Source organism: Accipiter gentilis, chromosome 22, assembly GCF_929443795.1.
Source record: "Accipiter gentilis chromosome 22, bAccGen1.1, whole genome shotgun sequence".
NCBI classification, from domain to species: Eukaryota; Metazoa; Chordata; class Aves; order Accipitriformes; family Accipitridae; genus Astur; species Astur gentilis.
This window is the reverse complement of record NC_064901.1, coordinates 22,765,327-22,791,589: the sequence shown is the minus strand read 5'-3', so window position 1 is coordinate 22,791,589 and position 26,263 is coordinate 22,765,327. Positions and strand designations below refer to the sequence as shown.

At 53.1% G+C, this 26,263-nt stretch overlaps 1 protein-coding gene across 6 annotated transcripts; it reads right to left on the bottom strand.

Annotated features, from left to right (window-relative positions):
* Window positions 1-304: 304 nt before the first annotated feature.
* On the bottom strand, window positions 305-25,466 carry TP53I11 (tumor protein p53 inducible protein 11). 6 transcript variants are annotated; one of them, XM_049825672.1, is made up of 8 exons: window positions 25,323-25,466; window positions 23,288-23,503; window positions 5,052-5,424; window positions 3,832-3,890; window positions 3,219-3,267; window positions 2,695-2,791; window positions 1,662-1,763; window positions 305-453 (listed from the first exon to the last, which is right to left on the bottom strand). In XM_049825672.1, the coding sequence occupies exons 3-8, from the start codon at window positions 5,178-5,180 to the stop codon at window positions 320-322; spliced, it is 570 nt and encodes a 189-aa protein (XP_049681629.1). In that variant the 5' UTR covers window positions 5,181-5,424; window positions 23,288-23,503; window positions 25,323-25,466; the 3' UTR covers window positions 305-319. The 6 variants fall into 6 exon arrangements, with proteins under 6 accessions (XP_049681629.1, XP_049681631.1, XP_049681630.1 ...); XM_049825674.1 differs by lacking the exon at window positions 25,323-25,466 and adding an exon at window positions 24,156-24,457; XM_049825673.1 differs by lacking the exons at window positions 23,288-23,503; window positions 25,323-25,466 and adding an exon at window positions 22,374-22,484.
* Window positions 25,467-26,263: the final 797 nt, after the last annotated feature.

Below are 26,263 nucleotides of genomic sequence, written 5' to 3'. Positions count from 1 at the left end.
AACCCTGGAAACCAGCTCCTTTTCCTTGAGCCTGCCAGGCCCACGCGCCTCCCTGAGCCTTCCTCCCACTGCTCCTCGCCTCCTGCAGAGGGGCTGGGGGGTCCCACCAAACGCTGCTCCCCCCCAAACCCCCGCCCCATTTCACCTGGCAATGCCACCAGCACCGGGTTACACACTGATTCATGCCGGTAAGTGGAAAAGAAGGAAACCACTTTAGAACCAAAAGGGACTAACAAAAAAAAAAAAAAAAAAGTTATAATGCAAAATTACCGACACAAACCCCCCCCTCCCACCCTTCCCATGACAAAAAGCCCAGGAATTAGACTTTCTTGGGACGGCGTCCAACTTGGTAATAGTAATAAATGCTGATGAGGATGAAGAGGGCTCGGCTGACCAGGAGAAGTACGGCACCTGTAGCTATCCGGCTACTCTCAACCAGGGAGACAGTGGTAACTGGAGAAGAAGGAGGGAGACAAGGCAGAGGTTGGTGATGAAAAAACAAAACGGAGAGAAATAGCACAAAACTGTTTTCTGCTGCCCTCTAACGCGGTGTCTTAGCAAGACCTGCTGAGCCTCGCAAACGCAGCAGCTTTCGGCACAGGCTCACACGCACCGTGAACCCACGGCAGAGGCTTGATTTCACAGCCTTGACATTAGCCACAGCCCCCAGAGCTCTCACTTACAGAAACCTTGCTTTAAAAGGCAGCCCCACATTCAGGCAGCTACAGCCCGAAACGGTCACGCAGGCAAATGCGAGTTTCTGTTGCGCTCAGATGCTAATTGTGGAAGCTGCAGGCTCCTGAGTTTGCTTTGTGGCTTGACCGCTTCAGCGGCGATAAACATTTTTCAACTTTAGAAGCACCTACAAAATATGCTTAGTCCATACACACTACCTCTTTTCCGACCATCTCGTTCCTTTTTGGCTACCCACACATAGCTACCTTATAACACAGTTAGTGCGCTACCAACATACGCATACAAGAACCCCCTTCATTGTTAAATATAGATAAGCTCCCTAGAAACAAGCTGAACTGTTATTCTCTGTTTTGGTAAGACTGAACATGCCCCTTTTCAGTGTAGGTTGCTACAGTCTGTTCTTGTTAGCCCCAGCAGCTAGGCAGCCCACTCCAGATGACCTGTGCTGGCAATGGAGGCCAGATGTTTTTAGGGAGAAAAATAAATGAATCGGAGGAAGATGTTTCCTCTGCACCTGGGCACCCTCGAGTGAGCAGTCCCGGGCAAGGAAAAGGGAAGGAAAAGGGAGAGCAGCTGGCAGGGAAGGTGCTCCGGGAGCCAGGTTATCTATCTTTGCCAGTCCTGCAGAGCAAAGGAGCCATCTCCAGCACAAGCCAGGCACAGCATGGGGACAGCCGGGTGTCCCTGTGCCCGGGCAGGCAGCGGAGACAGCACCTTCCCACCGGCCGAATCCGCCGCGGCTCCCAGACCCTCACCCCACACCTCCTTCAGCCTGGCATTCCCCCCGCCATCAGACCCAAAGGCGCTGCTCCGGTTTCGCATTCGATCCCACCGCTCACGCCGGTTGTCCTGCCCGCCTCCGCTTCTCCTTCCTCCCTGCCTGGTGGGGGTACACAGCACGTACCCCCCCTCTCCATCCTTTGCATCCTCCTCCTCCTCCCTCTTGGGTGGCTGCAGCTACTCACCCAGGAACTGCACGGCAAAATAGCACGCCTCCGTCAGCAGGGTCCAGCGGATAATCACTTTTTCGGCCGTGTAGAGAGCGTTCCACATGATGAGCGAGATACCTGGGGAGGGACAGCAGATCACCGGGAAGGAGCAGCCCACCCATCTGCTCCCATTTCGGCCATGGTGAATGGAAACGGGAAGGGTTGGTGAATGGAAATGGAAATGGGAAGGGTTGGTGAATGGAAATGGAAAGGGTTGGTGAATGGAAATGGAAATGGCAGGTGAATGGTGGGAAGCAGTTCTGCTCTCCCCGGCCGCTGTGGCCGCTGCATTTCCAGCCCACCCCACGAGGTGCTGCTGCAGGCTGCGGGAAGGAGCCGGCAGCCCACTCAGCCACCTGCCCTCAGCCCCAGCAGCCCCCTCCACCCCCCAAAAAACACCCCCCCACACACCTTGCCAGCACCTGCCTGCCCTTTGCGGCGTGCCAGCCCCAAAAAGGAACCTGGATGGGCACCCAGAAGGTGCAGTCCCCGCAGGTGGGAGCACTAGCAGCTGCAGCGCAGGATGCAAAGCGATGCAAACCCTGTGGGTTTAACTCCTTTGCTCATTTTCTCTTCTACACCATCTCTCTGGGCTCCCCTCACCTTCTTGTCCTTTGCCCCCCACCTCTTGGGACCCTGCCGGGATGCCCCTTCTCTCCTCCCACTCCCACTCGGGGGGTCTGGCCCCAGCTTCAGCCCAGCACCCCATCATCTCCCACCCAGCCCACCTACAATCTCCCTTTGCTGGGGCACTTGGGATACTCCCCGAAGTATTTAGAGCACGCACAGCACCTCCTTACCCTACCTGCAGCGAGCCTCAGCCCCTACTAGGAAAAAAAAGCAGCAGCAGCTGAGCTTTTCAAAATAACCCCGAAACAATTTCTTTGCTAACAGCAGCTGTTCTGCTCTCCAGCTGCAGTTCTCCGGCTGGGCACAGACTTTGCCCCCTCCTGCCATTTTTGGCCTCTCGTCCCCTTATTCGACGGGGCAGCAGCGGCACGGCACTCACTGAGGAGGGCTCCTCCGTAGAGCCGGATGGGAATCTTGCTGCTCACCGATTCCTCGTCGAAAACGGCGTCGTAGAGCTGGTCGGGGAAAGCGAGGGCCTGGCAGAGGCAAGGGAGAGACTCAGCACCCTGCACTGGCCAGGGCCGTCAAAACGTGCCCTCTTGGGCAGCAGCGCTTCGACGTTGAGACTTTATGAGATCGGAGCCGCCGGCGAGGAAATTGGAAATTAAGGAGGCGCAAGAAGCATCGGCGTGTCAGCTACTGGTTTCTACGGCCGAAGCTGCCGTGCCGTGTGTGGTTTATGACCCTGCTAATGAAAACAGACTCCGGTGATGGGAACAAACCGCCAAGGACGCCGCTAGCAAAGCCCATTACTGAGACACGGCGAAGGCGAGAGAAAGCGGCAGCAGCATCTGCTGGAGGCAGAGGAGGGGGGATAAATGCCGGGGGGACCGAGGAGCCACTCTGGGACACCCCTTTGGCAACTGGGAGCTGCTGGTGCCCAGGACCACGTCCCTCACTTACCATGATGGCGACCCCGGAAAACATGACGGCGGAAACCAGCTGCCAGACCCTGCGTGAGAAGGAAAACGGAGGGCACGGCGTGAGCACGGGGGCGATGCCATCGCTCAGACATCGTAAAGCATTCCTGGCCGCCCGCTCGGTCGTCAGCCTTCATCCTCTCCCCTCGCGCAACCGAGGGCAGCCACGAGGCTCCCGTGGGATGACTCGGCTCCCCGCATCCCGGTAGCTCCAGCCTCGCTGGCGAGACAAAGCCAAAATCCTCCTCACCCAAGCAGAGGGGGGAAGCGACCCTGCCGAGAGGATGGCGTCCCCGTGGGACGTGACCACCCCGTCACACGTGAGACCAGGAGCTTCTCCAGCCCCACGTAAATCCCTCTGGTTCCCAGCACCTGCTGTGGGACAAGAGCTCAAGGGCCTCAGGATGATTTACGGGGGAAGAAAGCAGAGCTGCTCTGGTCCCCTGGCCCCCAAAAAGCCCCTGCTGGGAGCAGCGATGCTGGCGCAGCAGCAGAGCCGGTGTCGGCAGCCAGAGCTGTCAGGGATGCTGTGGCCGAGATGATCCAGCTCCCTCGTGTCTCTTAGCCGAGTAGTATCTTACCTCCCAGTGTCTTACCTGAGCCCCAAAGGTTCCCGGACAGCAAACTTGATTTCGTTTCCCAGTACTTGGCTAATCTGAAATTCAAATAAAAGACACAAGGTGACTAAGCAGACCCTTCCCCAGCCTTTAGGCAGTATTTGCCAGCCCCCAAATGCATACCTAAGCCCATGTGGGAGTTTATCCCTAAAGAGGGCTGGAAGGAGGACGAGGACAAGGGATTCATCTGTGACCCCCTTGGTCCCAAAACCCACTGATGGCTGCCTTGATTTCCATCAGGAGCTGCAGCCTCTACTGCTCCCTTACTGGGATCAGCAGCCTGGGGCAGGGACAACATTAACTCATCTCCTCTTACGTAGGTAATTAGGGAACTGTCTCCTCTCACACACACCGCCTGCACGTCACATCCCGATGGAGCACAGGCTCCAGCAGAGCCCTCGGGGTGTCACAGCATCCGTCCCGCTCTCGCATTCGTGCTGCCCAGGGTGATGCCCATCCACGACTTCCCCAAACCACGACTTCCCCAAACCACAATTTCCCCAAAGCACGTGGATGGGAAGGCTACACAGACCAGCAACAGGGAAAGGTACTGGGGCAGCTTTTGGTTGCAGAGAGCTCTCGGAGAGCTCTGTGCTGCTCCCTACGTGCAGGCTGGGCAATGCCCTGCCAGCAAGTTCTCCAGAGAGAATCTGGGACAGGACTCCTGTGGGACTCACTCTTGTCCTCCAGCTCTGGTATTTTGCTGAAACAGGTTGGTGGTTTGCAATTCATGCCTCTTCTGAGAGGCACCACTTAAATCACTGCTCTAGCATCCAGGCCTGATGGGCATTGGTGATGCCGTGGTCCTACGGCACCAGCTCTGAGCTAGCTCATGGGTGTCTTGGCGATGTAATTTCAGGAATGGATTAAAGCAGCTTGAGGGCCCCATTACCCTGAAAAGCTGTTTTGGGCAGCTCCCGTGTACCCAGCAGGCTGCGTGACCCATCGCTGCTCAACAGCAGCAGCGCTGCTTGCGCCACCACAGCCTTGACCCTCCCTTTAACAGGAGCCCCACGGAGCTGGGAGCCCTGTTTTTTGCCAAAGAGGCTGCAGAAGTTAGATGCTAAAAAAAACCCAAAACAAACAAAAAAAAAACCCAAAACCACCAAACCAAAACCCACACCACCTCAAGTTGTCCAGGCAGAAATTCTATTTTCCATCATTACCGCACGCGGGCTTCCCTCTCCCCTTGCCCTCACCTTTGAGCGATGGACCTCACCGTCGTCATCCTCCCCGCCGACCCCCAGGATCTTGCGTGTCTTCAGCCTGCTCACCAGGTCGGTCTGGCTGTGCTTCTTCATCAGCGGCGGGGGCTGCTTCGCCGCCATGGCGGTGGCCCTCCACCACCCAGCCCTCAGCTGCGAGGCGGCGCAAGGAGGGCACGGGAAGCGGCTCTGCCGTCACATGAAATTTCACGAGGTGTGGGGAAAAACCAGCCACCGCTACGAAATTTTTCCCTGTTAAGCCAGCAGACGGCTCCTCATTGTCCCGGGGTAGGGAGCCCTGGCAGCGAGGCCGGCGCTGGCTATGGGTGGCTCATCTCAGGGTGATCCCACCGTCACCGGGATCTGCCTAGGAGGGCAAGAAAAAAAAAAAAATTGAAAAAAAAAAATCAGAGCAGAGTGGTTTTAGCATGGGCATTTAGCTATAAATGCCTTTGACCTACACACAATAGTCTGGCCTATCCCAGCATGAAGCAATGCCCCACGGTACCTCTTTGCTGTTTCCCAGATTAAAGGAATTAAATGCTTTCCACACTAGGGGAATTACAGTCATTAAGGGATGCTTTGCCTTTTGTCTTTCCTCGTGCCATACATCACACCCTTCAGTTGCCATTTCAGGCCAAATACCAAACAAGTCTCCGGTGTTTATTTGTGTGTCCCCGCAGATGCTGCATCCCCCACGCTGTGCCAGAACACTCCAGCCCCTGAACAACAAGCCAGAGGCAAGACTTTCCTTGAGGATATGTTGCTTTCTAGGATACGGAAGATGATGGCAACTAAAAACTACAAATACTATCTGGGATAAGAACAAGACAAAGATAACTGACGGAAGTTACGGTGGAAGAGATAACTTCTGCTTTGGCATGGTGGTATAAAGGTAGAGGTGGCAAGAGTCCCACAGAATCACTCTATGCCATCCTGCAATCATAAACCCCTGGAAAACCCTCAGTTCAGAGAGTCTTTTCTTCCAATTTGGCCTCATTTCATCTTGGCTCAGCTGAACACAAACACGTTTTTTCCATTTCCCACTTCACCCTCCCAGAGACCCCCAGACGAATCCCCAGAGGCACCAGGCACAGCTAATCCGTCCCAAGCAAGCGCAGGGCTCAAGTGCCGCCCCAGCCCAGCCTTCCCAGGAGGAGAGGATTTATGCCCACATCTAAAGATTTCACGAGTCTTTGGGGACTAATAAAACGAGGTGCCGGTTATTTTGGCATCGTGCATGCAAGCATTGTCCCGTTGCCTCGTGAGGGATTTCCCTCTCGCAGGAAAACCCTTCCCTGTGGTTGTCCAGACAAGAGCGGACAGAGACCTCCGCAAGCGCCCAACAGAACTCTTTCTGTAAGGCACAGCTAAGAGGTCTCGCTGGGACAGTCCAAAGACTGAATGCCGTGATCAAGGGGTTAACAAGACCCTTTCAAGCAGACCACAGGCAAAATGCTTTTCAGCAAGCCAGTTCAGCTACTCAGGGCTTTGCAGGTGCTTCTTTTGGATTGTAGGGAGTTTTGTTGTGGTTTTTTTGCTCTTATTCCCCTGAATAACTAAGCCCAGGTTCCTGGAAAGGCAGCAGAGTCATATGCAGCAGCCAGGGTCTAGAAATATTTCAGAAGTGGGACAGGGGAAAACGACTGCTCAGGAGGAAGGTGGAAGCTGTATACTCATCCCTACACTCAACCACAAGGCAAGAAGCTCAAAAGATAGGTGCTAGTAGAAAAGTTTGGAAGATTTATCATGTCTGGAGTTTGCTGACCCGAATTGTCATAATAACTGTTATGTACTCAAATAGAGATAATCTGCACACAAAATCCACCCCAAAGCCAGAGTGATGCGTCCAAAAGAAAACCTTGACTTCTTTTTAATTTTTCTTACTACAGTTTCTGCAGTCCTGGCAGACCCAGACTCACAAGGTTGGATGCCGACTGGTTTCCCTGCCAGAACCTCACTGCTGCCGAAACCAGAGACGACCTGTTGCTGCGGTATTTCTAGCCCAGCATTTTCTTATCAAAGCTATCCAGCCCAACCCTGAAGCAACACCCCTCTGCTGAATGCTCCTCTCTCACGCTGAGCCTCAGGACCGCTCTGAGGCCATCCCACATCCCTCGTCTGGCCCAACGCGGCTCCTGGGACCTGGGGAGGACAGCCCCAAGCTGCCTGAGGTGTTCCATGCTGTCAGGAGGACCCTCACACCCCCATAAAGGTGCTGGGTACCTATTTGACCACTTTCCTTTGGTGGGGAGCAAAGCAAAGTCCTTCTGTGAAGGCTTGCTAGCTGAGGGAAAAGTCTGGCAGAGGACCTGAGCAGCAGCATCCTACTGGCCCCAGGTCACCAAAGCCCTCCCCAGGGATGAGAGACCTGAGGGCTTGCTGGTCTTGATAGGATTTGGGGTGCTGAGTGTGCTGGCCACACCAGCCTGGCACCTCTGGATCCCTCTGGGTTTCTTGCCAGGGAAAGTCTGCTGCCCACACCTCCTCCTCTGTCCTCTTCATGGCCAGAAGTGGCAGAGGAAGGGAAGACAGGATTGGGGGAAAAAAAAAAAAAAGAGAAAAGAAGAAAAAAAAAATTAGACTTCTTCATACCTAGAGAATTTCTCCCAAGGGCAAGAAGCAAAGGAAGGTGACGGGGGTTGAAGGGGGGACTCCATGACTCACCGATGAAGACGGTGATGAACAGCTCTGTGATTACAGAAGCAGTTTTGCAACTCTGACCACAGGCTAGAAGATCAAAATACGCCTTCATCAGTTGTCTCGCCAGTTGCTTTCAGGGCAGGAGTTGGTGGAAATTTATCCACATCATCATTAGCACTGCTCTCCCATTAAGAATTTCCACTAATTTGTGGTAAACCACTGGCCAAGAGCCGGGACAACGTAGGCCAGATACAAGTGCCAATAAAACAATCACCGAAGGCCATTCTGGTACATAAAACCGCACTCCCACCACACTAAGCACAGCTACGGCATGGCCCCGCAGCCAGTCCCATGTCTCATTATCCCCATCTTCCAGAGAAAAAGCCAGGCTAACGGATACTGAATATTAATGAGTAATGAGCTAATGAATGCATTAGTGCTCATTCAGTGACATTCAGATAGAAGATGCCAAGGATTTGAAAACGTTATACTTACATTAATGTAACTTGACACACTGACAATTTAGAGGATGTTTTCTATTAGCCTCTGCGTTTTCAAAGGAGAACCTCCACCTCCTCCTTCTCCCGCGATTCTTTTCTCCTTAATCCGTCTTCTGAGCATCCCAGGGGCTGCGCAGATCAATCACCATACGCAGGCAATTCCCACTCCCTGACACAGCTCTCGGTGACGGGCAGTGCCTACGTGCAGTCAAAAGAAGGTTTTTTCCTCCAAAAAAATCCTTTTTTCTTCGCAGGCTCCTTTCAGTATCTATTCCCTCGCTCAGCCCTTCAGCATACTGCACTCAATTTTGATACCTACTGCTTCGTGGTGCAAAGAAACCTCACCGGTGCCACGCTAATGATAGCTCAATCTCTCCCCACCTCCACAAGCTCTTTCCCCAGCATCTCCGCTTCCCTCCCAGCGCCTGGAGAGAAGCGGAGCGCTGCAGCACAGAGCGGAGGGGAGACAACCACACGCACGACGATGCTGCAGCAGCCAGAGCTCCGCACCCACCCAGGGAGGTCCACAGGGCTGCAAAGAGGGCAAGCAGACCCCGTTCCCTACAGCCACCTGAAGTTGACTTGCCCGCAGTTTTCGGCAAGCGGCTGCCAAGCGGCTGAGGGGTCCTATCCTGCCTGTCTGCGAGGACGCGGCTGCCCAGGTCCCATTGCTTAGCCGGACATTTTTTCGGTGGCATCGCCATCCACGGTGCAGCCTTTTCCCTGACAAAGCAGCGCTGCTCGAATTAAAGAGGTGGTACTACGCTACCTCTTACTCCAAGGGTTTGAGGGCAATTCCGATCTGCGAGCAGAGGAAGAGAAAACGAACCAGAAGCAAGCCAGGAGAACGGGTGAAAGGTTCATACGTTTAAGCTGGGCGCAAGTTTTATTCAGCTCTATCACGTTCCTAGTATGCCTGAGACAACTCAACATCTCGAGCCCGCTTTGATTTGTCACGCCAAAGAGTTAACCAAAGGTGCAGTGGATGTATGTCCTTTCTAACAGCCTAAGAGGGCACTTGCCGTGCCTAAGCATCTTTCACAGACCACAGGCTGAGAACCACTAGTAAATACGAAGCAGCAGCAGCAGCAGCACTGTCCCTTTACAATACTGGATTCCCCCGGGATGGAAGGTCTCCAGCACTGCAGCAGCACAGAGGGGTCCACGCATGGAAGGGGCACCCAGCACGGCAGTACCTGGCTCTCAGCACCCCACAGCATTTCTCTTGCAAGGCCCCGACAGCCGTAATGTGTTTGTCCAGCTCTTCTGCTGTTTCTTCAGGCTCTGGTGGTCCTGGCGCTTTGCTGGTGAGGACGGTGCCAGGTCCATAGCACTGCTCTGGACCCCATACCTGCTCAGCCGCAGAGACAGCGAGGAAGGCTGGGCTCAAACAGATGGGCAGGGCAGAGAAGAGGCGATGGATGCACGGGTCAGAGCAGTCATACAAAGAGCAAGACCAGCCAGAAAGGGAAAGATAACTTTCCACATACAACTTCCAACCAGCCAGCCATCTCTTCCCTTTTCTTGTCCGCAAGGCTCATCAACAAAGTATCTCAGTGTCTCACAATCTTACCTTACTGCAGCCCTGCACCTTCAGGATAGACGATATCGCTGCTTTGGAAACACCCATAGATTAAGGACAGGAGCCACAGAGATACTAAGTACCTTGGCTCTTGCAAACATTAGGCTGTTGCCTAACTGAGTGGGACCGAAGACTCCTTTCCCCCCCACATACATGAAGGCTCAGTCTGCCCACTTTTACATGCATAAAATCTCTTGGTAAACAACTTCAGATACTTCAGGACTCCGAAATCCTAAGAGATGAGGCAAATCCCCTGCGTCTAACCCAACCACACACCCGACAGCCACAAAGCATCTTTGTGCATCCTATCAAACAGCCTAATAAGCTTCCCCAAGAAGCCCATGGTGGAACAAACAGACCCTGAGCCCGAACTCCTCATGTCCCAGGTAACTACCAAGGTACAGCGACATTCCAGTGACGTGTGCTCGCAGCCCACAAAGCCAACCGTATCCTGGGCTGCATCAGAAGCAGTGTGACCACCAGGTCGAGGGAGGGGATTCTGCCCCTCTACTCCGCTCTGGTGGGACCCCCCCTGCAGTACTGTGTCCTGCAGCTCTGGGGTCCTCAGCACAGGAAAGACATGGACCTGCTGGAGTGGGTCCAGAGTAGGGTCACAAAGGCGGTCAGAGGGATGGAACACCTCTCCTGTGAGGACAGGCTGAGAGAGTTGGGGTTGTTCAGCCTGGAGAAGAGAAGGCTCCAGGGAGACCTTACTGCGGTTTTTTAGTACGTCAAGGGGGCTTGTAAGAAAGATGGGGACAGACTTTTTAGTAGGACCTGTAGCGATAGGACAAGGGGTGACAGTTTTAAGCTACAAGAGGGTAGATTCAGACTAGATATAAGGAAGAAATTTTTTACAATGAAGGTGGTAAAACACTGGCACAGGTTGCCCAGGGAGGTGGTGGATGCCCCATCCCTGGAAACACTCAAGGTCAGGCTGGACGGGGCTCTGAGCAACCTGGTCTGGTTGAAGATGTCCCTGCTCATTGCAGGGCGGTTGGACTAGATCACCTTTAAAGGTCCCTTCCGACCCAAACTATTCTATGATTCTACTCTATGATTCTATGATTCATGCTGTATTTCTGCAAATGCACATCCCAAACCCCTGGTGACTGAATCAGCTCCCTGACTACATTTCTATCAAGAACAGACAATCTAGATGATTAGGACCTTTCTGCCACCAGCCAGCTGCAGCAGTCCATCACCATCCCCAACTCCCAGTGGATTTCTTCCACACCAGCTGCAGCACACAGCTTTGCATGCTTTGGGCTAACAAAACATCTGAAAACAACAGAATAATTCGCATTTTTCTGCTGGGAGGAATATACTGCAACCTATGCCTTGGATGAGGGGTGTAAGTTCTCCACCCTACAGAAGATAAACTCTCCCAAAGCAGTTTCTGCAGGTCGGGAAGCCTCAGAGACCTGCAGGGAATGAAATCTGATCAAGCCAAAAATAACCTGATGCTCAGGCAGTAAAAGCAATTAGCACTCAGCCACCACAGCAGCATAATGTGGCTGCTGCTCCCTCTCAGTCTGGCACAATCTGTACACCTAAGCTATGGGGATGTTACAGGTGAGAAATCTGAAGTAAGTCGGGTACGCAGGACTCCCTTCCCACGTAAACACCAGCCCTGTCTGTACAGAAGGCTCTTTGCAACACCAGTAGGAAATATCTCTTGGCAGAGGTTCATTCCCAACTTTGCCACAGCCCTGATGCTTCCTTAGCAACTCCAACAGGCACAGGGACACTGCGTCCTCCTTAGGGAAAACCCACCAACCTAGATGGTAGATCTTCTGCCCCTACACACAATGAAAATGCGAAGCAAAATCTAACTAGAATCTAAAGCCTAATGACCTCCAGCGACCGCCAACACAATGGATGCGGCCAGCATCACCAAGCAGCAGGGGACAACCTACTGGGGAGGTAAGAGTTAATTTGCATTACTTGCCCTGTCGCCACTGCAGGAGGACAAGGACATCCAAACCCTGCTCAGCCTTTCCCATGCACCCTGAATTCTCCCTTCCGCCTGCTTTAGGGCTGCATCCCCTCCTTGATGCAGCCCTTCTCCCTGTGGCCATAAAAACATCCCAACCCCAAGCAGCACCATGATCGGGAGCCAAGCCACACCATCTGGGAGGTATTGCCCAGCTCAAGGATTTTATTGCCCATGGGTTTCAAATTTCCTTTTGCAGGGAGCACGGCAAAGTTTCTTTCCGTGTTACACAGCAATCAAAAGCCGTGCAGCTGATTCCCCCGAACAAGATAAAAAGGCCCTGTTGCTCTACTAGTTTCTCAAACAGGAGCTATAATTAAACACAGCAACCACGCTCCTGCCAGCCTGCTAACCACCACCACCTGCAGCAACGTGCCAACCCCTCTCCACGGCGAGCCAGGGCACCCAAGCATCACATCGGGGGGAGAAATCCTTGTTTACCCCCCTTGCAGGAGCTGGCAGGACGGTCTGCGACACACCAAACACGCTCGGTCAGGCACCCAGCATGGCTACGGCGACCGGCACGCACGACACCCCACTGGCGCTCGGTCGGCCCCACGGCCCCACGGCGAGCGGCTGGGTGGGCTTGCAACACGGGGGACAAACAGACTTGATGTTTCGTCCACCACACGTATGCACACACCCCGCCTCCCCAAAATACAAGCTTGGCCACACCATCCAGCTTTCTCAAGCAGCCCATCCCTTGCTCCCGAGGAGTGTTTTGGCTGCAAATACAAAGGACGCAAGAGCCACAGCCAGCACCCAGCCCCTCGCCTTCACCCTGGATGACCACCAGCCAGCATTCAAGTTTGCCAGGGAGCTGGGAGGATAGAGAGAGAAGGAAATGAGACTTATTGGGATCAGGTGCTGTTTTTCTTTAAGGGCTTTAAAAGAGAAGGATTCCTCTTTGATTTCCCAGCTGCCTTAGACAGGTGTTTGTGGGAGACAGTCCCAGAAGCTTAGCGGGCCATCTGTCCTGCAGATGATTTCTACGGGGAAACATTAGAAGGAAAAATAAAACCCATATGCACACACACACAAATAAAATCCCCACCAAACCCCAAGTAAATCAATCCTTGCTACTGGAAAAGAGCAGCTTTAAAACGCCAGGAAAGCCCTGCAACCGAACAGGGTCATAAAGGTCGGTTTTACAGAAACTCTGATGCAACTCAGTATTTCATCTCCTCTGCCTCGCACCTGAGGAATGACACAGGCTCAAAGAAACTCGATGGGAAGGAAACCTGGGACAAGGGAGAAACCCAGACACACGCTGCTTATCCGCGACACCACTGAAAACTGGATTATCACAGTAAAGCAGGGCTTCTTGGCACTTCTTCCCCCAACAACCTCAAACCTCCCCAGATTTTCTTTTCACTGTGCCCCCAAGCACTTGACAATTTCCACTCACAAGCCCTCCAGGAAGCCGATGCTCTTTATTCCCAACAATTCTCCAGCTCTGTCCCTTTCCAGAACTCAAAAGGAGATGGCAAGAAATTTGGGAGATTCGGTCCCCTCAGCCGAATATACATGAACACAACGTCCCCCTTTATACTGTCACTGAGATGGTGATTTCAAAGCCATTCTTGATGGATTCTCCCCTAGAAGAAGATGAACTACATCTCCAGCAACATTATTTCCTTATCTGCAGTCCAGTAACTTGCCCAGAAAAACGCAACTGCAATTTATGAGCTACCAACATGTCTACAGCCATGAAATGGAAGATGAAACGAATAAGGCTGTGCCGCTCTGGCGATCCAAAAGCAGGTTCCTGACCTGTTTCATGGGTGGATTTGCAGCCCCAGCACCATCCCATTTTTTTTCTTCCATTTTTGTAGAAAACAAAGGGTTCCTCTTCTCCCATAGTCTGTCATGATATGACCAGATGTGCAGTCTAGGCACACACAAAGGGGAGGAAAAAGGGCAGACGAATAAATTTGCATTAAGCAGGGAGATTGCCTTTTGGTCTAGCCAGGACATTTCCCGAGTCCCAGGCACAATGGCACTCACAGGACTCGTGCCTCTCATTCTGCATGCAACAAAATTTGTTTCTACGACAGCGAAGTCATGTAAATCAGGCCTGATACGGAACAGCCCGAGTGACCATCAGTCAGCAGCTGAGTTGTCACCAACCCTATGTTATAGAGCATTTCCCATATTACACGGTCATATCCACCTCCTGTAAGAGCAAGTTATTTATATAAATATACATATAAGTTATAACTAATAATAACTTATATATTAATAAATCAAGTAGATATCATTTTTTCTATAAATATACAATTGAAAACTACGGTTTGATTTGTGTGGTCTTACTTTGGGTCCGGCTGGACAGTGACGGTCTCTTGAGCCTGGTTAGTGAAGACAATTCAGGTTGCCAGACCAGACGAGTATTTTGGCATTCACCTATATTTTTAGTCTCAGGGGAGAGAGAAGCCACAGGGAGCAGTTTGTCCCCTACTCCCTGCTGGGAGATGTCAGTAAGAGCCTTGACTCCTGCTTCTAGGTTAACCATTTACTGTGCTAGAGACTGACCTTTCATCTCTCGGCCCTGGACTACCACCCTACAGACCGCTAGTACCCACCACCTGCAGCTCGGGAACACGTTCTCACTTCCTCCCGAAATAATTTGCCAATATTAAGCCCTGCTTATTTGCATGCAATTACAGCTCCAGGTTTATCACTCCCTCGTGGCTCCTTAGCCTCGAAATAAGCACAGACATGCAGACGGGCTCGGGGAGCTGCTCAGCAGAAGGCCTCCCAGCAAAACACATACTTTGACTACTTGGTAGCCTATCCCCAAGTGGCAAAAATCTCCCTCTGACGCCTAGCGGTTTCTATAGCAACAGGTTAATGCTAAAAATGGTAGACGCAAAATTCCCCATGTTGGGCAAACAGGAGCTAGGAGGACAGATTTAGAAGAGTGAAACTTCTGAAGTGCTGCTGACAGAGCTAGTACAGGCTTTGCTAATTCATGAGTCAGTGGCAAAGCGTCTTAAAAGAAATTCCTAGCAATCCGCTAGCGGGGCAGCGGGTGGTGCGTGGGGACGTGTCTCTGGAGCACCAGCCTGCAGCATCCCCAGGTATCCCTCTCTCCTGGCACGAAGCGCTTGGAAGCGAAAACAGCTATTTTCAGGAACAGAACTACAGTCCAGCATCCAGAATAGCAAGCCTGAAAGTCAAAATACTAGATCATAGGTTTGGCAGCGTTGCTGCCCCCCCTCCATGCAACCAAGGCGGGGTTACTGAACCTCTCACACCTCAGTTTTCCAAGCTGTCTATGAAAAGTAAACCTACCGTCCAAGCTCACACGGCTTACGCTCAGCAGGTACAGCATTTCGAAGGTGACTGCCCAGCACCGTACCCCACCAGTGCCGGCTTGCGATACCCCGTGCCGCGGGGGACGGCTACGGACCCCCGTGCAGCACTGGGCTCATTACGCACGACGTGTCAGAGGCAGAAACGTCCCTCCCGGGCTGAGTAACAACCAGCTTAGCACGACGTCAATTTTTTTTTTCTGCCCGTCTCCATTCCCCGCTGGCAGGAGAACACACTGTGGCAACCTTGGGGTGAACCTCACGTCGCTACCGCCTTCGCACACGCCAAAAAGCTCTCGGAAGATCCTCCCGGTCAGATTAAAGCCGTATGTGTAAAACCAAAGCAGCCACAGCTCCGTGCGGTGCTGTGCAGGGGAGGAAGGCAGGGCGATGGCTTTGGCCAGCGCGGTTCTCGGGTCGAACAGCCCTGAAGAACCCACAGGTTTCACCGCAAACGCTGCACTCACCCGTGGCCCCCCCCCCCAGGAGCTGATACAAACCTGACTTTGCTTTTATTTCCTGCTAAGTCAGGGGAAAAGACTCTGTGCGTGCACGCGTGTACGTGTGTGTGCACGTTTGTTTATGCATGAGCTGTCAACCCCCAAATTATGCACAGATCAACAAGGCTCTCTGAATTCCCCGACTGTGAAGTGCGTGACATTTAATCTCAACCTTCCTTTTGGATTTCATAATGTGCATTATCAGCAATGGGTATTCAGCGCACAAGTACCCTTCAGAAAGATTTCATCAGAAAAAGGAAATAATACAAAGGAGATTGAAAAAGACAATGCCTCTGATGGGCGAGAGGTTCTCCGGCTTCCACAAAAGGCCAGTGTATGTGTACTGTGAGGATCACACACAGAGACGGTCTGTCCCCAGCGCAGAATAAAAGCCTTTCACAGGTGGAGAGAGGTGGGGCTTGGAAGTGTCAAGTATAACATGAACCTATAGCTCTCGTCACCTCCCTCTTTTTGGCTCCCTGGGAAACAGGCAGGGTGAGCCACAGCCGAGAAGTGCCTATTTGAGGACAGGATGCCTCATCTCCTGCAACGGCTTACCTCTTTCCACAGACCACAGGATGAGCCCAGAAGATGAGCGAGACTAGGTTTTTGATTGCTTTTATATGGCTAGGCAAGACAAATTCTTGATCCTTGCAGTTGACTTTTTACTACCCAATCCTAGGCAAACACTGAATCGCTTTTGCCCATTTTGCAGCGTGGATTTACACTTTGAGATTATAAAAAAACTAGACAACAACCTGCAAAGAAAGAGGCTCCCTTCTCTACTGTCGTGCACAGAGAAGCTGTGTCCTAAGTAGACCTGCTCTTACTAGTCACAGCTGCAGAGGACGCACATCAGCCTACGGAACAAAAGCAAGATTTCTGTTTTTATAGCAGAGAGGAGACAAAGTGGCGGACAGCAGAGTGTGGCATCAATAGGCTTGGTGATGGGGGATATCTGAGAAAAACAGAGGTCCCACAGCCAAGGAGCTCTCTCCCCACCTCACCTGGTGCATGCGAGAGAAGCCTTAGGAAAGAAAGGATAAAGGCACACTACCGACTAGTCCTTCTCCTTGCCAAATTACATGCTGCCTCCCCACCTTTGGTTGACTCCTGTACCCAGGGAAGAAGAGGCAACAGGGATACCCAAGAAGCCAAGTGCTAGTGGCATCGGCATTGCCAAATCAGGTTGTCCAGTGACCATGAAACACGCAGAGTTGCCCGATGTCTCATCTCTGCTATCAAGGGTTGTTTAAGGACCCTCCCTTACTTTGACAATTTTAAGTCTCAGACACTCAAATGCAACAAGCTCCAGGAATATCAGCATCATGCAACACCAGCATGCGTATGTATACACACGCGTAGTGCTTTACTCGTGTGCAGGTGTGTATATATACATCTCTATCAGCGAGCATACAGCGCAGCCTCCTGCTTAGAAGCGCTCATGACGCAGAAGTGTCAGGTTTTAGTCAACACTTTCCCCATTACCTTACCTGTAACGTCATTCCCATGCAGCTGTGGCTCTGGGGATTGCAGGCTGGTCTCTTCTCCCCCACGTTTTTTGCAAGCACCAACGAAAGGCACTTGATTTGCACGGTGACGTGGAGCAGGGACTAAATTGGCTGGAGGAGATAGGCTCAAGTGCTTTATTATTCCTCCATCCATCAACCCTCAATCCATCCTACTTGTCCAGAGATTTAAACAGTGGACGTTGGCACGGCTCACGGAAGGGACTTGTTGAACTCGTGATGTACAGCACCTGGGTTTTTGCCAGCAGACAAGGCGAGAACACATTCATACGCCCCAATGAGCAAACGGGTGCACTGGGCAGGGCAACGGGGGAGGAGGGTGAGAGGATGCTCTATAGGCGCCTGCTGTTCAGAAGCACACCAGATCGGTGGCCAGCACTTACAGAGACTCCACCGGCAATGCTGGTATTAAAGGCAACTAAATTTTATTCTCACTTACCATGAAAACAACCTGGGAATGCGCAGACAGATGGTCTAAATTCTTCAATCCTGTTCAGTGTAGCCTTTGACTCCTGGCAGATTTCCACTTTCTGTGAAGCAATGTTTGGGCGCTCTTTATTGCTATCAAGCAGTTTCTACAGTAACTTTCTTTCCTAGGCCACAAAGAAAACGTTGGTGAAAAGCCAATACCACCCAGCTCCTCCGGACTCAGTATTGCAGTTTTTGAGTCTCCCTCTCCCCTCTACGAGGAGGCAGCTCGCACTTCTACCTCCTTGGGATACACCTAGCACCTATCACGAATGACGTGCCAGGCAGCCAAAATTAAATGTCCAACAGAAGGGTGCGTGTCGTGCACAGCAAGACAGGGCGAGACAGGCTGAATTAAAGGCACCTTTTTGGCCGTAAGGAAGATGAGTTAGGAAGCACGGCATGCACAGGCTGACCTCGGGAAACTGCCTTGCTCTTTGTCACAGCCATCTGCATCTTCAGCAGACCCAGCTGTGAGCCCAGAAAGAGACTGCGGCATCCAACAAGGGCTGGAGTGATTTTAGGGCTCAGCAGTGGCATTCCCGAAATAACCTCTGTCAGCTGGGAAAGCTTCTCAAGCCTTTCCGTGACCGCAAACAACCGGAGACCAGAGGTTTGTATTTCGCTCGTGAGATGGCACCGCGACAAAAGAGCACTTCTGCTGCCATCCCGGGTTACTGAATGAACGGGTACTCGGACAAAAACACCGGCTGAGTCACCCACAGAGTTTCCTGAAGACTTGCGGGTTTTCTCTGTAGGTCTCTTGTTCAGCTGCTGACACGGCCTCAAACTGTTTACTTTCTCAACCCAGGCAGGATACACTAAAACCGAGACGGCTGCAAGCCTTTGTGTGCGGCTCTGCCTGCACCTGCCTTCCTCCTGCCCCTCCGGGCCGAGCAGTAGAAGTGCTGCCTGTTTTTAATAAGAAAAGGAGGGATTTCTCTCCTGGACGTGGCAGCAGGCAGCTGCAAAGGGGACTACGCGCTAATCTCCCTATAAAACACGGGGTCCCTTCAAACAAAGAATGAGGTTGCCGGTGGTCAGTATTATCTGACACTCCTGCGTGCGCATCTCCTGCTCCATCATCTCCTCCTGCTAATGCCACTCCCCAGGAGACCGGACTACCGAATCACTGATTTATTTCTAACTGGTTTTCTCCCCGTGCTCTCCTCAGCACCTTTGACTTAAATTATCTTAATCCAAATCCCTAACAAAAACTTCTAGGAAGCCCGGCAGCAGCGGAGCCAGCTACCACTCCCTATGCTCAAGCTTCTGATTTTGGCCCCATAGGTTCGGAAAGTGAGCACACGGTTTGCGACCGCCAGCATCCACAAAAGACTCTCACCTTTAGCACTAAACCCAGCTACAATCATTTTCACCATCTCCCTGTTTTGGCGACAGATCTCTCCTCCCTCCTCCCCACAACCACAGTGGCGGTCAGTATAAATCTAGATTACTGCCTTCTTACAGACTCTCTTTGTGGCTTTGGACGTCCCTTTGGGTCCTTGGCTTTGCCCTGTAAGATGAGCTGGGTAAAGCAGAATAGACGGGTTCAGCCAAGGTCTGGTATAGATGAGTCAGGTACAGCCTAGGCGGGGATTTCCCCATCAAAACCAACGCACAAATGCGCTCAATAAATTCCTATTTTGCATACAGAGAGATAGAAAGACAACTGAAACACGCCCCCCTCACAGGATGAGGGCAAGAAATATACCCACGTTGGGAAACCCAGAGGGGAAGTTTGCCGCTGGGGTTCTGTCAGAGCCCTGGGAGCCCGAGCCGGGGGGCTAGCGTGGGCTCCTGCATGGTGGGTCGTCCAGCAAGAACCCTGCACATCTCCGAGCCTCATTTTCTCCATCTGTCATCTGGGGCAGCCACACTAACCAGCACCACAGATGGGCACTGAAGCACGCTGAAATCCATTAACCCTTGCAGATGACAAAGGGCTTCACAAACAGAAGAAACCCAAGACGACCAGAGAGTCATTTATGTTTTCCTTTCATGTCTGAACCTTCAAACTGTCTTTGGTTATAGCTGCATTTGTCTTTGTGAACATCTTTTAGCATCTTGAGCAAGAACTCTTCAAACACGGCGTGAACTTGTACTAGCCTGCAATCTCCAGGACAGAATCAAACCCGTATTTTCCAAGGGAAAAGAGGAAGCAATGTGACGAGGGAACACCTGGTCACCTCTTAAGTGTTGCTTTTCCTGGTCTGGAGAAAGTCCCAATGTATTCGGGAGGCCAGCATTGGGTCTTTTCCTCCCAAGACTTGTTTTCATGTTCTTACGTCAAAAAAACCCACAAAACCCAGAAGATCTACTTTCTATAAATAATGTCCCAACAGTGCCAAGGTCATCGAGCCGTTCCCCCTGGCGCCAGGCCAGGAGCAGAACGTAAACAATCTCAACATCTTTCTGGTGCACGTGTGCTTCCCCCCCCCGCCACCCGCCGCCCCGTGCCAGGGGAAGGCTCGAAACCAAAACCGTAGCACTAGGAAGACATGCCTCCACTTTGTCATCCCGTTGGTTTCTTCTCCCTTTTTGCCAGCCCAGAAGAACCCCCAGCTGCACCCAGGTCGACCCACAGCCTCCTGGGCAGCCCGGTGGCATGGCAGCCTGTCCCGCCTGCAGCAGAGGGAGATACTCTCCGTGTCGTGACAGCATTTAGCAGTTCTCCTTAGAAATTTGGGTACTGATTGGATGACGTTATTACCTAACACAGAGCAAGGAACAGACCACGATCTCGACAGCTCCAAGGGATGTTTGTAACCAGCACGTGGAATGATCCCTCCCAGTCCCATCCCCTACTGTTAAACTCTTTGACCTTCAAGAGCTGTGGGACAAGCGAACGCCAGCTGCAGCTGTACTCTGGGCATATTCTGCACACTTCGGCACTCGATGCTCACCGAGAACAAAAGAAAAACATTTCTCTCTGGATCAGGCCCCAGCCTCCGAGCAGCTCCAAATGGACAGCAAATCTCAGGGCTGAGCATCTCTGCGGTTTATGCTCCCACCGATGGATGGCCACGCCGACCTCCCCGCCCCACCCCGATGCAAGTCTCTGGAGATGCTCTTCTGCCCATATCTCTCTACAATAAATCCTCGCTACAAGCTTGCAAGCAGAAAGGATAAATTTCCCTCGAGACTATACGGCAGACATCATCTCTTCAGCCTCCTGGTTGGGACAAAGCACCAGAGAAGAGCTCCCTTGACCTTGCTCTGCACAGCAGACAAAGAACAAGAACACACAGACACATTCAAAAGCAACCAAATCCCACTTTTCCCAGCCACCACCAGTACCTATCCCGTTTCTGGTGAGGGCACCAGGACACCGCAGGTTCACAGCGTCCCTCGCAAACCGCTGTGCGTGCATCAGGTGTATTTATGCAACCCAGCTGAGATACGGTTAGAGCTAGTCGAGACAACTTCATTCCGAGTCTTAGGATCTTGTTTATTTTTTTGGTTTTCGCCAAAACCTTTTCTAAGAAAACTTCCTCCCGGGGGGGGGGGGACGACTCCCGTGCCTGAAGTGTAACTACTGTTTATTTGTTTAAAAACCACTTTCCTCACCCACAGGCCCTGAACGTCATTATTCAGCAGGCTCTGCTTTAGCACAGATAGAGTTACTAAGCAAGTTATTTATGCCAAGTCCAGAATAGCCAGTGCTCTTGCATACTCTGTAGTTTCTCATGGCTCAGCTGTACTGTTGGTAGCCCTAATGTCAACATGGCTTTGGTCGTTGCTGGCATTTATAACTCCCAGCCTCTGCAGACAGAGGGGGTGGATTAAACGGTACCCGTTTAGTCACTCGCAGCTCCGGCTTTGCTGGCCCTGTCTCTCGGCCAGCTGCAAGAGGGACAGGGACATTGCTCAGGTAAGGGAAAGGCTCGGTGGACTCCAGCTGGGGCAGGGCAAGGAGCAGGTACGGAATGAGGTGCCGCTTCTTCCTCAGCCTCGTTTGCTCACTTGGAGCTGTACTCACCTGGAAAACCTAAGAGCTGCCGCTGCTGCTCTAGACGGAGCAGCGTACCCGCTCGGCTGGGACAGCCGGGCCCCGCAAAGCGGCACAGCGGACATCTCGGCGTTTGCGGGGATGCGCCAGTGCCCAGGCAGGGATGCAGAGCCCGCTGCCAGCTGGCTCGCCTCACCTTCCCCTTCTGTGGTGGCAGGGGGTCTGTCCCATCTCCTCTGCCCACGTCTCCCACCCCGCTCAGCTATCGAGGTCCCGCGATGCTCAGCGATATAAGCAGGGGGAGGAGGTAAGGATGTGTTAGGACGGCACGGCGTAAAACCCAAGCGCCGGTGGCAAAGCATCCGTTTGGGGACCGTGGTCCTCCTGTCACTCTTCCCGAGTGGAAAAGAATGGGCGCTTCCAGGAAAGAAGCGACACGGGAGCCCAGCCTTTGAGTGGAGCCACAGCCAGGAGAAAGCCCCTCGCCACAAAGCTCCCAACCGTGCGACCCACCTCGCGGGGTGGTGTGGCCATTGGGTGTCCGTCCGTCCGTCCCCCCGGATAACCCCCCACTTTTCCCACCGGGATGCGGGGCTCCACCACCCCTTCCCACCCGGACCACGCACGACCGGGACAGAGACGGTCTCACCGTGTCCGTCCATCCATCCTTCCACCCGCGCTGATCCCGGGGAGATCTCTCCGAGGGGGACACACACACACACACACCCCCCCCCCGGCAGTGGGGACCGGACGGCGACTGCCACCAGCCACCCACCCCCCCCCCCCCCCCACGCCACCCGTGTCCCTCCGGAGGGACGCGCACGGTACTCACCGCCCTAAAGCAGATCCCACCGCCACGGGGGGGGCCCCAGGGCTCGGTGCGGCTGCCCCATAGACAAAACAATCCGGGAAAGGGGGTTGTTTGGAGGGGGGGTGGGGGGGGGGCGGCCGGCGCCGCGCAACCCTCCAGACTGAAGCCGGCCCCTCCGCTGCACCGCCTTTACCGCGCCCGCCCGCACCGCCTTTTTTTTTTTTTTTTTTTTTAACCACGCCCGCCCGCGCCGCCTTTAGCGCGCCCGCCCGCACCGCCCTGCCCCGCCCGGGCCGGCCCCCAGCGGGCGGGACGTGGCCGTTCCCCGACGGGGCGGTCGGGTCGGTACAGCGGCGTGGGTGCGTGGGTTACCTGGGGGTGCCGTGGGGCTTAGAGGCGTGGGTTAGGCGTGGGGACGAAGGGTAGGCTGGGAGGGGCCTGGGAGGGAAGGAGGGGCTGGGGAGGGGACACACACACGCACGACACCCGTGAAAATAAGTGGGGAATTGGGGGGGAACGAAAGGTTCCCACGCCTTAAGGAAGGTGCCGGAGGGGTGTTTCGTCTCGGCGTGTTCTGAGGGTGAGGGCGAGCGCAGGGTTTGGAGGACTGTTACGCAATTCCCTGTTAAAAGGCAAAAGAGAATAAACGTGGGCGTGGGGGGAAACACGCCTGTTTTTTCCAAGTTGAGTTCGGCGGGATGCTCGGGGAGGAAAACAGGCGTGCTGGTGTTTTAATGTTGCAGCTCTTTGTCTCTGCCGCTGGGTTTTCCGAGGGAGGTTTCTGGTGCGGTTGTTTGACCCGGGTCATTTCACCGATCCCGTTGTAGAGGTGTAGGGGAGGACCGGGCGACCGGGAGAAGGGCGACGCGCCCGGATGAGGGACGAGGAGAGGGAAGCAAAGAGAGGAGGGATGGGCTGGGAACATTTGAACTCACTTTAACCCCGTTGACAAACCCTCGTGGGGAACTGTGTCCTGGAGCGTCCAGCGTGGTGAGGTCATTGCAAACACAAGGGTGTCCTTTTAGAAACTGAAGGCTCATCCACTGGTAGCGGGGCTGAAATCTCTCCTTTCACAGAGGCCAAGTAATGAATCTTGGGGAAACAGAACATTTCTTCGGAGGGAATATCTGACATCTCAATAGCCGGTTTTGCTGCATAACAAGGGGGGGGAAAAAAGCTGAAGATTTTATATTTAAAAAAAACAAATTCAATATTCCAAAAGAAATCCAGTCCTGACTTGGAGCTAGTGAAACATTTTACTGTGATAAAGTTCAAAATTGTCAGTGTGATTGTGCCAGAACATGTACAAGAGATGAAATATTATATGTACTCCATCTGGGCTTTGTGGCATTGAAATATGATAATGTAATACAAAAGCACACAGAGCAAAATGGGAAGGCAAAGCTGAAACAATCATGTTTTACATTATTGAGATGAAATGACTGATATTGTCAAACAAGGAAAGTCAAAATATGTCATGCTGGCTTTTTCAAAGAGAAATTTGCATTCAAGGAGATCTCTCGAAATTGTTTCAAAGAAGTAATGAGAAGACAGTTTGCCAAGGAGAGCTCAGGCTGCTGCATCGGAGTGAGAGTTTCAGAAGTAGTAAACGTCATTTTTCAAAAGCGATTCAAACATTCGTGTCATCTGATGTCACGAGGAGCTCCAGGGTTATTTCTGGCACATACAAACACGCTTTTGAAAGTATTACCCTCAGACAAGATTTGAATTCATAAACGAGAGCCAGAGGCCTTCTGCAGCAACTGCTTTATTCGAGACGGCCCAGATTTCCCACCCACCCACCTTTTCCTCTTTCAGAGGCCTGGCAAGAGCCTTTCTCCGCCCTGCCGAGTATTTCGGTGGCAGGACGACCACCACAAAGCTCTCTGCCCCCTCTTCCCTCTCCTTTTGATGCTGTATCATCAGGGCGGATCGTCACAGCGTTAGTCCTGCTCCGTGCGGTTTGATAAGTAACCTCAGGCTTTCATGCGCGTTTCTTTCCGGATCCCCGAGCAACGTGCGGCAGGAGGCACTTGCGAGAAGACTTCCAAAAGGTCTGCGGGAGGTTTTCACCTGCACAAAGCAACCTTACACGGGTCCAAACGATCTCTAGTTTCCTTCGCGGCAGCTTTAGTACGTGCGCGATCGAACCTTCGCTGCAGCATCTCTAGCAGGCACCGGTGGCTTGGGGCTGACGTTGTCGTGCAGCGTTGTACCGCAGGACCGAGGAGATCAAGCGGTTCGGAGTCACCGGCTCGCTGTCCCCCCCCCGGGAGCTTCATCCGAGGCACTTAATCAGGCGGTGGAGAAGGAAGGATGAAAAGCAAACCCTGATCCGCGGGCCTGGGGGAAGAGCAGGACGGAGGTGTTGCGAACGAGGGCAGGGAGGAGGGGAGCGGGGAGAGGGCTGCGCGTGCACGAGCCGGCCGGAGCCTGGAGCTTGGATGAGAGGGAAAGGCAAAAATTCTGGACATGTCCCTAAGGGATGTCCTGCTCTTGGGGGACAGTCCGTGGAGAGAGGCGGTGACTCACAGAGAGCGGGGGACGGGGGCTCTGAGGTCCCCGGGCAGCAGTGGGGAAGGGGAAGGGTGGCCCAGGATTCCTCCCGAGCTGCATCAATATCTGGTGGAGGGATCTGCTCATGAATATCTGGTGATATTCATGGTGATATAGGAGCATCTGCAGAGGAGAAGGGTCTCGCAGCCTCCCCCCTCGAGGGGGAGAAAGCCTTTTGTGTAACGTGCGGAGCCCTAGATCAAAGGCACAGCAGAGCGTTGTTTGGGCAGTCCCGGGCTGCAGAAACACCAGCCGGCCCTTACGGCATCTCCAGATAGGACAGCCCGTTAGACGTGATGCCTCCGGAAAGTGCTAAGGCAGATACATCGGTAGGATTCGTTATATGCGGCGTTGAACCCATTAAAATACATGCCGAGAGGAAGCAGCGCGGGAACCTGGCGCGCAGATACTCACATCTGTGGGATTGTGTGTGGAGCAAGCCCCCGCGATGCTGACAGGGAGGATTTGGCTGTTTCCCCAGGGAATGCTGACTCTTTGTTTTTCTCCAAGGCCGGTTGGAAACATGGAGGGGGCAGGTAAAGCCCACGGGTGGCACTGCCTCCTCCCCTGCCCTGGGCGGGGGGGACACGACTGGCCCCTTGTATCATCTTCTCATCAAAAGCCACATCTGGTAATACCCTGGAGGGGTATGAGTGGGTGCACCCCACCTGTGAGAAACCGGGGGCGACGTATGGCGAGGCGACAGAGAGAGGGAAGGGTGCTGCGAGGATAAAATTGTTTTGTGGAAGGGGCTCGGGGAGGGCAGCGCGTCCTTCTCAGCCCGGGGAAGCGAGGCAGCTAGGTTGCACGCCGCAGGCAGCTGCTTGCACCAGTGAAGCGGCAGAAATAATCAATACTCTGTAGGTGAGTCTGGGTTTTTATTAGCACCTCTCGCAGCTCTAGCCAGCTGTCCCCTCGTGTCCCCAGGGTGTGACCCCAGCCCCGCGGGTCCTGCGAGAAAACGTGTACCGTTTGGGGTGGGATTGCTTCTCACGGTGGGACCTCATTCTGCCCCCGAGGTGGGGCTGGAAGGTGATGATGATGACGGGGACAACGTCTTCGCTGGGAGCAAGACCCAAGCTGCTTTAAGGCAAGGTAGACTTTTTGTCTGGGAAGGGAAGCGCAGCGATCCGGTGTGGGGTCTGTGTCCCCAGGCTGCTCTCTTTTGAGGGTGCTGCGTAGTCAGATGGATGAACGCTGTAGGGAAACAAGCTGTTGAGAAAATTGTGTTTTCCGATCTGTGAAAAGCGGTGAGGCCTAGAAAGAGGAAAAAGTAGGTTCCAGATTGGCACCAACTTTTTGTTCTTCTTTCAAGGAAATCTCAAAAACTGTTGTTTCAGGTCAAGGCATTTCGA

Bases quoted from the DNA above. Each gene is read 5' to 3' on its own strand.
- TP53I11 (XM_049825672.1), bottom strand. From the start codon at position 5,180: ATGGCGGCGAAGCAGCCCCCGCCGCTGATGAAGAAGCACAGCCAGACC. The intron at 3,268-3,831 runs GTAAGACACTGG...CTTCTCACGCAG, and splicing joins CGGGAACCTTTGGGGCTCAG to GGTCTGGCAGCTGGTTTCCG. The intron at 454-1,661 runs GTGAGTAGCTGC...CTTCTTCTCCAG, and splicing joins TTTTGCCGTGCAGTTCCTGG to TTACCACTGTCTCCCTGGTT.